This window comes from Benincasa hispida, chromosome 3, assembly GCF_009727055.1.
Source record: "Benincasa hispida cultivar B227 chromosome 3, ASM972705v1, whole genome shotgun sequence".
NCBI lineage: Eukaryota > Viridiplantae > Streptophyta > Magnoliopsida > Cucurbitales > Cucurbitaceae > Benincasa > Benincasa hispida.
Window position 1 is genome coordinate 48,638,331 of NC_052351.1, and position 11,021 is coordinate 48,649,351.

At 36.1% G+C, this 11,021-nt stretch overlaps 1 protein-coding gene across 1 annotated transcript; it reads right to left on the reverse strand.

Annotated features, from left to right (window-relative positions):
• Positions 1–203: 203 nt before the first annotated feature.
• On the reverse strand, positions 204–10,684 carry LOC120073103. The gene is made up of 9 exons (XM_039025725.1): positions 10,088–10,684; positions 8,194–8,379; positions 6,949–7,041; positions 4,207–4,389; positions 3,997–4,099; positions 3,719–3,904; positions 1,383–2,611; positions 791–1,197; positions 204–696 (listed from the first exon to the last, which is right to left on the reverse strand). The coding sequence occupies exons 1-9, from the start codon at positions 10,337–10,339 to the stop codon at positions 630–632; spliced, it is 2,706 nt and encodes a 901-aa protein (XP_038881653.1). The 5' UTR covers positions 10,340–10,684; the 3' UTR covers positions 204–629.
• Between the last annotated feature and the right edge of the window lie 337 nt (positions 10,685–11,021).

Here is an 11,021-nt window from a genome sequence, read left to right on the forward strand (position 1 = left end):
CTTTCCAAGGGAATTCTTTTCATTTACAATAGGGAGTAGCTGTAAATTTCCCACAAAATCTGTGGTAAGAAAATGAGAAAGGCCATTCCTATGTTGACTATTTGGACTAATAATGGAAAGGGCAAAACAAACACAATAAGAAAGGCAAGAAACAGCATTAACATTGTTGCTAATGCATGGTGATGGATAAGGCAATATAGAGATGGCTCCAAAAAGAAGCATTTTTCATTTAACTTACAACAAACATAGGCAACAATATATTCTGTGCTCGTATGTTTACCTACAAGGAGAAAAAGAAAGGGCAAAAACATGAAGGGAGGGTGGGGTAAAAAAAGAAGCAACCATTGTTACAAACATCCTAGTTTAAAATGGGGAAAAAAAAGGCTCTTTTTGTGTAAAACACGACGACTATTGAGATATTTGAGGAGAAAAGCAAAATAAATTGGTAGAATTTACAAAATGCTTTTTTGAGCTACAAATAGAACAGAACATCTAAATTGCAGAGATGGGGGGATCGCAAACCGTTGTGGAAGAGTCACGCTTACTCCAGTTTGTTAGCAACTACAGTTTCTTCCTACTCAGTTTCATACTGACTAACCAAATAAATAAAACTTCATTTCCCACTCGTGTCAGTTGGATAAGGGTGGGAAATCCTCTTCATCTTTCAACTCATATGATTGCATATGAACAGAGAGCCTACATATCCAGAAGAAAAAAGAGAAATTTTAAACAGTTTAACAAGTCCAATGTAATCGCAAAAGTACCTGGAAGGATTATGAAGTGTTCGTACCTATCTTGGTCTGTGATCAACGTTTGTTTGGCTTTCTGCATCTTGGGGCTTGAAACGTTCAAAGCTGCTGAGTTTTGAAAGAGTCCAGTTACAGGATTCGGTTCCCTGCTGCAATCTACGGGTGACTCCAATGGAAGATGCCCAAATGAACCAAACTCTACAGCTCTATCAGGCCGAGACATGGTACCATTTCCGTTATGGTGAGGTTTCCTTACAGGAGAACCAGAGGAAGACAACATACCAATACCACCACCATGATTAACAGTTGGTACTTGATACAAGTCTTGACCACTTTTCTCAGGCACAGTTGTCTCCGAGGGGGTCAGTGATCGGCCATTGTTACGAGGCGACCTCACTGACACTTGGTTCCTTCCCTTTGCTGATGGTGGTCTGTCCCTGTAATGATTCTGGAAAGAAAGAAATACTCAAAGACGAGAAAGATGTAAATCTTCAACCACCAAAACTTGTGCAAGGAACAAAAAATGTAAGATGCAAAATGTTAAGCACATTAATAATAGTTCCCGAGTGTTTGCTATCAATTTCTATTTAATTTTTAAAATAACAACATATTGAAGACATATGATGAGAATACCATGTTGGGAAAGTATGTCCCCGTTCCTCGAGGCTTTGGTATCTCTTCCATGGCCAATGTTGCACCCCCGGGTAATATTGGTGATCGCATGGGATAGAATGCTGGTCTTGCAAGGAGTCCATTACTGTTTATCTGGGCAAATGCATTCTGCTTGACCTGCACTGATCGTCGTATTATATCCCATGGATTCTTGTTTGGATATTGTGAAGGCAATGGTGGAGGAATAGGTGAAAGGGCTGCACTCAAGGCATACTCGTAGCACCACCGGCCAATTTGCAAACTGTTGCAATGACTTTCATAGTCACCATTAAGATCTGACAAAGCATTGAAAGCTTCTGGAGGTCCAACATTACTAGTCAGAAACCGATAACCACAAGAACTAGGATAAAAGTCTTCAGATGACAGAGAAACTGAATGTAAAGGTGGAGAAGATTGCTTTGTTTCAGATTGGTCTGCCACTTCATCATCATTATTCACGTGGTTCTCATCCTGCTTACCTTGTGCAGAAGATCTTGTTGCTTCAGTAGGTGATTGCCGATGCTGGTAAGATGACTTCTCTATTAAATTAGTGTTCTCCGGAGTGCATTTATTTGTATTTTCATCTATTAGTTCCCCGTTTTCAATGATTGGTCTAGAGAAATAAAGATGAGCACGATGTGATTCATGACCTAATGGTGATATGCCCTCAAAACTTGAAGGGGAAGACTTATGTGCATCATGAGACATAGAAAGACCTTCAATTCTCAGACTAGCAAGATCGTGTGCATCCCCAAAGAGACGATAATCTGAAACACCAATGGCATTTGCAAGGCCATCAACACCTGAATGAACTGATAATGGTCTTCCTTGAGATGATTCATTCATAATTCCGCCAATATGGTCATCTTCACCTGGTACCTTATCATTAGCATTTCCCCGATGAATCGATACCTCCTGACTCCAGCTACAATCTCCAGTAGTGTTGCTAGCACATGCAGAACCTGAATCACGATTATTTGTTTCTTCTTGCGTCTCTGTACCAGATACTAGTAAAGCTGCACAAGATTCATAGCCTCCAGGCACTGGAACAGGATCTTGAACATCAGGCCGCTGCCCACCTCCATGCCTATCCAATGTATTAGAAAAAAACTTGCGAACTTCATCCACTACATTATCTTCAGGATGGGAAAGGATGAACCCTAGTTTCCGAGCACCATAACTGAAAGCACTTCTAATCCTATAGAAGTTTCCTGCACGTTACAGAGTGGGTGTCAAATATTTCGAAGGAGCTCACCTATGTCACAAAAAGCTAGTTGTTAACTAGATTGGATCATTTTTAAGGTTTGATTTCTATTCTAGTCCTGAACTTTTATACTAATTACTTTCTATCCAACTCTCAGATATTCTATTTTGGTTCCTTAATTTTTAAGTATTTAAATTTAGTCCTGGGACTTCATACATAAAAGTTCATTTTAGCCCTTACAGTCAATTTTCCTTTCATAACATTAATTAAAACCTAGATTCATTTCAAACTTTGACACTTGATTGTTTATTTATAACCCAACTTTCATTAAGACAAGAAAAGAAGGGGCGCATTACGAAAGAAGCCTCAGTCAAAAAGGAGTCAAACTAAGACAAAAAGGAGCTCCAATCAAGCAAAATAAAATAAAGAATAGTAACAAAAAGGCTTGTACACCAAAAGTCCAAAGAGAAACATGAAATCTACCAAGTAACCATATAACCTCCTCCTTAGACCACTCAACCCCTCAAAATTATACATCTCCTCTCACCCAAAAGGGCCCACGAAATCATGCAATCCAAGCCACAAGAAATGCTCCTGTCACAATAGAGTGGATGAAGGAGGAATTCCTCAACCAAAGAACTGCATTTAATTCGTACTTCTATGGGAAATGCTCTTGATCCCCTCATCACAATTGGACACTTAATTTATTGCTTCAACGATTAGTCAATGGAGACATGAATTGAAGGCATGCCACAGGTTTTGGTTAAACGGTGATACATAATTAAGCACTAAAATGTGTTTTTAAAAACGAAGTAGCATAGTTCAGGAATAATTTGGATGTTTAAAGAAAAAAAATTAGCAATTAGTCGTGTTCTTATAATTTATTTCCATATTAAACATTTACTACTGCATGTGATAATAAAAGGCCTCTCCCCTGCTCCTGTACGTGCTCGAGGAACTAGAAAGCTATGAGTAATTTATAAATGTTCAAAAAAGATAACATCACTTCAAATGAAAAAACACTTCACCATAGTTTTGGGATGTCCTGATCGCATCATTATAGATGGGAAAAAATGACGGACAATCAAACCTGACGTAGGAGAATTGTAGCTACCTTTGCTTACACTGCGACCAAGGTTGTTATTCTCTTTCAGTGGATCGACGATGTTGAGATGCTTTATGGGAAATGCCCTTGAGTTGGCCTCATACCCCCTTGCAGGCACTGAGAACATTTCTAAACAGCTCTTAAGAAAATCAGCGCTGAGCAACAGATCACCCCCACCATTGTCAGGTGTCTCAGCTGCCAGGAAAAGGCCAAAACATTTAGAATTCCAAATATAAAGGCATGCAGGACCTTCAAAAAATTCAGGTATGCCAAAGGAAGCTGCTTACCAACAAGCTCCGGCAATGAGGATATCCGAACTGGACCATTCAAGCTTATGCAGTAATTATCCCAATCAAATTTGCTAAAATAGTCCAGAAATTTATACAGAACCTAAAAGGTTACACACATGATAGAATAGTTATACAAAACATGTGGAAAACAGAATAAAATTCAATGAAGGGGGGTTCAAAGAAGAGCAGCTTCCTGAAATTACTAACCTGTAAAGGACCATTCAAGGCAGAATGGAAGAGATGAAAAATATATAGAACCAAAGTCTCCAAAGCATATGTTGATATCAAACCGTGATGAGCCCCAAGAATGCGACTCTCATAATAGCACCAAGCTTTAACAAGGATAATACTGCGCTTAAAAAGATGGTCCTTTCCAATGCGACGATCAATCTGTTAGAACAATAAGCACTAAAAATGTCATTATGGTACGTCATTTTAATGACATTTTGACATGATAGAAGAGAAGTAGGACTAGGAGTTTTGATCCCAATATTCATAAAAGAATGTCAATTAGAACCAATGAGCAAACATTAATGTTAAATGAAAATTAAACTTTGGGGAAGGATATTTGCACATCAAACAAACAGTTCACTGGCATATTCATGCATCAAGATGCCCAAGGCCACATGCATCATCGGATGCCAATTAGTTATGTTTTTTAATATTCTATCATACTTCAAGTATCCCTTGATGGAGCTTTATATGTTCTTGTATATTCAATTATGTTTTTATGAAGCTTGGTTTCTCATTAAAATGAATAACAATTAATTAAACTAATTTGAAAAAATTGTGTTATTTGACCCAAAAGGATGCTCAGTTACAACCAATCCGGTAAAGAATCAGATTGCCAAAGACAAGTCAACTACATGCTGTTATGCATGCAAATGTGTGCAAGAAAGGGAAACGCAGGTGTTTTCTCACGAGCTTTCTCCCTCAGTCATGTTTATTTTTTATAGAACAAAAATTCTTACCAATAATGTAGAGAAACTAAAGAATTAAGCCAGCATTATTTCTTCTTCAACTGAAAACTGTTAAGTTATAGTATTTTGATAAACTCTTATGGAAGAATAGTAAACAAAGGAACCCCATATAGCTTTAAAAACTAAATACTTCAAAAAACTACAAAAATAAGGAGGACGCCCAAATTTTCTGATCCACTAACTTTTGATCAATGATGAAAAGGCCACTGTTGAAATTGATCCCATAGGTTTACAGCTATATCCACAAATATTTGGATATCAAAGAAAATTCCAAGAAAAGTCACGAATATCAAGAATACTTGCACAAATATCGTTAACTTCTAAACAAAACTTCAACATTAGCTTACTTAAGATATAAACTACCCCTTTCAGTACATATGTCACTAGCTTTAGGTCAAAAGTGTGCCCTCGGTACAATGAAATATATTATTGAAGGCTAAAAATTAAATAAGAAATAGGACAATGCTTTGATATATTTAGGGCATCGTTTAATATTTACACACACACACACACACAAGAGAGACAAACAAAAAGATATTACATTGGAATAAGAGATTCAAATTTAAAAAGAGGGGTGAGACATGGGGAACTATAACTGGAAAATGGGGGAAAAGGAGGAAATTAAGGAGGAGAAACAATATTGGAATAAGAAGTGGTGTGAAAACTGAATAGTCGATACATAGCCAATATACTCACATTTAACGGTCAAACACAAGGTAGTGTCCACAACTTCTTTCAATTATTGATATATCCGCGATATATTGTCACCAGTTTTCTATAGAGACAGACTTACCCCCCATATCGATATGAACTTCGCAAGGTTATCAATATGTCGGTGAGTGATTGATATTTCCAATATTCTCATTCTTGCTTCTATTCACATAAAAAATCAAATTGAGTGTGAAAGAATGATCATTCTGGATGTGGAATCCAGATATCATAAGCGATCAGTAAGCTCTACAATTTTTTATAGAGAGATAGGTGATGTGATCGCAATTTTGCAAATCCTAAATGGTGCTTTAGGGTACCGTGACTGCCTTAAGTGGAAGATGGATGCCTCTGGGAAGTTTACAACTAAAGCTACTTTCTCAAAAAATTGCTGAGGAGCCCTACCTTCACCTATCCTTTAGTGAATCTTGTCTGGAAGCTAAAAATCCACAAAAAAGTTTTCTTCCTCGGGTCCCTTACTTATAGAAGTTTAAATACTTGTGATTAGCTTCAAAGGAAATTTAAAAACAGCTCTCTGTCCCCTTCAATTTTTCGCCTTTGCTTGAAAGACGAGAAGTCCCTAGACCATTTATTTCTACACTGGGGCTTTGCTTAGTACCTTCGGCTAGGAAAGTTGTCTCCCAAACAAAGTTGTTGATTAGATGCTTAATGGGCTTGATAGTTTTTCCTTCGATGGTAAATGGAAAGTTCTTGGAGATGTGCTACGTGGTCTCTTTTATGGTGCCTCCGGAAAGAAAGGAATAGTAGAATTTTTTTAACATAAGTATGCTTCTTTTGATTCTTTTTGGGCTTTTGTTCAACATATAGCCTCTTGGTTGTGCACAAATTACACCAAATTCTTTTGTAACTATAACCTTTTAATGACTTTTAATAATTGGAAGGCTCTTCTTCGTTAGTGCTCTAGGGAGGGGTCTTCTCAACCCCTCGCCCTCAGGCTATTTTTCCGGATTCTGATGGAATATACATGGTTGTTTCTTAATAAGAATAATAATAATAGTTTATAAAATAAAAATAAAAATAATAAAAAATAAAGATCTAAAATTATAAGTATGTTTTTGATGATACCAAGACCCATGCTTAAGTTATCAATCATATGAAGTAAACAGGAAAATCAAAAGGTAGGTTATTGTAGTTACCTACATAATATGCAATCTGCTCATGTTTCAAGCATCAAGTCATAATATGTAACTTAATCTAAACTTATACGTGTACTTCACTAAAAAAATAAAAATAAAAATACCTTCTCAAGGAAGCACAATGTGCAGAGCCCTCCCAACTGATTGAAGGAAATATCAACAACTATATTCTGTACAAGGCATTTTACAAGCTTAACCTGCAAACAGAACACTCTAAGACATCAAACATTACATGAACAAACTATAGAGGGCTGCTAAACTAACTACAAGAAGAAGATCCTGTATACACTGCAATATTACACAAACAACAAATATAAAGTAAACGTATGATGATGTAAAACTGGTGATTAGACTCATGCATAAATAGTTCAACCATCTATTTAATGAACCTACATATGATACTCCTCCCTATATCCAATATAACTATCTCAAAAATATACTAGACATAATAGCCACCTGCAAGTAAATTTCAGTTTCATCAACCAAGTTGCCACTAAGTCATGGATAAACTAACAAATCACTAGCAATACATAGGAACATAGTTCATTGGAAGACCAGGGGGGTTCTAGAGACAAGTCCATATGATAAGACAATGTCAAAAGAAATGAAAATAAAAGACTTGGCAACAGGAAATCTACCTAAGTCATTTTCAGGAATCAAGGTTTCAAACTCTACCAAAATACACATTATCCAAGGGGCACGAGTAACCAGCAATAAATCAAGTTCCAGAGATATGTAAAACTTCTGGAAGAAGTTCATTGAAAAAAAAAATAGCAGAAACGATGAAAGATATCAGAAATGACTAGCTTCAATTTATTATTTTTTTGAAAAAAAACAAAAACAAGACTTTTCATTGAGATAATGAATGAGTCTACTGCTCAAAGTACATAAGATGAAACAAAAATAGAATTCAAACTTGTCAATAAAAGGCTACAGCCACAGAACAAACTGGACTAGCTTCAATTTATTGATTTCAAATACTATACTTATCACCTATAGGTTCTTTTTCGTTTCAATGATTGAGAGTAGAGTATCAAGACCAATTGCCAACTGAAAGTCCGAAATTATGACTCCAGGATATCATAGCAATTAGCATGATCCATCAACAACAAGGAAGATGACCATACAGAACCAAAATATTCAACATCTAACATAAGGAGAGGCCTTGACCTCATTGGTAGTAATGACAGAAGTCTATTCGCACAATTATAAATTCAATCTAAGAAGGGGGAAAAGGAATGTTATCATGTTTACCAGTCCTCTCTGCTTCAGGAAAAAGAGAAAAAAAGGATTGCAAATTTTGCTAATGCAATATTAAAAGAGAATAAAATAATAATTGAAATCAGGACCTCAGCTCGAATTAATTGCACATCCTTTACAACAAACTCGGCTGCCCCATTCTGATCTTCACTATTGAGGACCGAACATACATCATTGGCCAAAGCTTCCTCTATATTTGAACCACCAAGGGCTGTCAAATCAATATCTCCATCGGGCAAATAGGTCTTCAATGGCACTGACCCAAATGGAAAAACCTGTACTATCATATGTTAGTAAGACATCTGCAAGTCTTTTTTGAAAAGGATACGAGAAGTAAGACATCTGCAATTAAATCTGTAAATTCAATTCCCTTTTCAGAATCTGAGCACAAAAAAGATTCTAAAAGAAATGGCAACAGTGAACATCTTGATTCTGGACGTGTCTAAAAGAAAGCGATAGTTAATGCCTCAGCCAAAATACAGGCAGGGCCAATGACAGTCGCTTTAATAGACCTTAGGCTTAAAGTTACATCTATGTTACTTTACAAGATTCAACCTGAACAATGCTTTCATGACACAGCTATTAAAACTAGTTTCCAAAGACAAGCTATAGTCATTGAATACAACTAGAGCAGCTCTACACCATCAAGTAGTCAGCAGATTAAATTAAAAAATAAAACTATATGATTGTTGTATCAGCAAATTTCTAATAACACAAATATCCACTACAAATGTTTGAACTTGTCAAAAGTCCCATCCTCTGATTTAAATAATGGACCACAAGTGACTCCACTGGATCTATACATAACCATTCAAAATTTCCAATAAATATTACAATTATATTTTAAAAAATTTAAAAAAAGAAACCCACCAAACATCAAGACTGCCTCTCATTTATATGTTTTCACAGGACTACCTGTCCATTCAATGTCTCATATTTCTTGAAAAATCTAGCATCACTAATTCCCATATCAGATATTCTTGAAAAACCAACACAACTAAGCTTTCAAGGATGTTAGCCTTGGTTGGAACTGCATAGATAGAGTTGATGGAACTGAATATTATTACTATCATAAGGGGGAAATGGTTGCCTACGGCCACATACTGAACTAGGCATCTTCAAAGTAGATGAATATTGTCTCCTTTTATCTTTATATTCCATCACATCAATGAACTATCTAATTCTCATAAAAATAAAAATAAACATAACTAGAAGAAGAAGAAGAAGAAGGTAGTAGATCAACATTGTTATGAGTTGAAATTGGATTCGCCTACACCAAAAGTACAACTGCACAGAAACTTCAAGATGGCAAAAATAAAAAGTAAACATTTTCCAGAAGGCCTGACAAATCAATAGGGTAAAAACAACAATTATAAAATATATTTGAGAAAAATATGTCAAGGAGAATGTACAACCACCTCGTTCCTGTCAAAGGATATGAAAATCATCCATCTATTAAAAAGCCTAGTCTCTTAACAAAAAGAAAGAAAAAGAAAATAAGTCATTGGAGAGAGATAGAGCATACAAAAAAACTTGCATGATCAAAATCATAAACTATAACCATGTCTACTGCAATATATCCAAGTAGTTTAAATCATTATTTCCACCTTGCATTGATCAATATAGTCAGCACAGATTGGAATACAATCAGCACTAACTCAACAAATAAGAATGCATAAAAACTTCCAGCACTTGAAAGCAATAAACAAAAGCACAAACTGGGATGAACTCCTAACGTTGAATCACAAGACTACTTCCTATATGTTATTGCTACTTCAATAAAAGAGAAACCTTGTGAACACTGTCCAGATTAATTTTTCATGACGAAACCCAAACCTTAGCCGTAATACTCACAACATCAGTAATTAAAACCACAGGTAACGAAAACTCCAGAATCCTCAAAACTACTAGTGAAGAAATTATAAGTATGAAGTGTAGAGATTAAGATTACGATGCTAAAATTACATATAATCCGAAGCTCACCTCGCATCGAAGACGACCTCTAATAAGTCTTTGCACGTAATCTATAACCGCTTTCCTTCTCCTTTCCGAAACGACAGTAGGTTGAACCTGCGAGATTATAGCCTGCGTGGCTTCCTCCGCTCGCCGCCAGTAATCGGCACCTATAGCCGTCGGATTTGAAGGGAGCAACGATGAAAACGATGAGGAGGAGGACGGCTTGTCTTCTGCTACGGCGCCGTTTTGTTCAAGCGACCAAGACCGAAGATCGCCCATGAAAGAACTGAAGCTTCAGCCACAGATATAGGAAACCTGAATGGATTACGGCCGACGACAGCCGACGGTTCGAGAGGCCGCCGCTGCAGGAATCGACGGTGCAACCATTGTAGAGAATTAAGAGGGAAAATCCAAGTTTGGGAGTGATGATGGTGATCTGGAGTGAGAAAATTTGATCCTGTAACAACCGATTTGAGAAAGGTAAAGATTGAGAAACAGAGAAACCGATGAACGGCGGCCGGAAGGATGGATGAAACCGATGATTTTGCAAAAAAGAGGAGAGTCTCTGAAGCAGGTGATGATGGGGGCGGATCCGAAAGTGATTAACAAGTTTATAACAGTAAATCCTCAAAATCAATTTTTTTTAAAATCATAAAAAGTAAAATTACACAAAATGGAAATTTCTCTCAAACCAAACATCGGAAAATTAATTAATTAAATAAATAAATAATATAAACGCAACTTCCTAAATCCTTCCCCTTTTTTTCTTTTTTTCTTGTTTTCGTAATTTTTTCTATTCAATTTTTTATAATATTTCATTTTAACCTAAAATTGACGAGTAGGCTTAGTTTATATGGAAAAAACTTAAATTATAATTTTCTATAATTTCTGATTTATGAAAATGATATCAAATGAATTTTATTAGATGTTATGTTTGTAATTTAAACTGAACAAAATTAGC

Coding starts and splice junctions, on each gene's coding strand:
- LOC120073103 (XM_039025725.1), bottom strand. CDS start 10,339: ATGGGCGATCTTCGGTCTTGGTCGCTTGAACAAAACGGCGCCGTAGCA. Junction 4,390..6,948: donor CATTGTGCTTCCTTGAGAAG/GTATTTTTATTT, acceptor TTGTTCTAACAG/ATTGATCGTCGCATTGGAAA. Junction 2,612..3,718: donor TGGTCGCAGTGTAAGCAAAG/GTAGCTACAATT, acceptor TGTAACGTGCAG/GAAACTTCTATAGGATTAGA.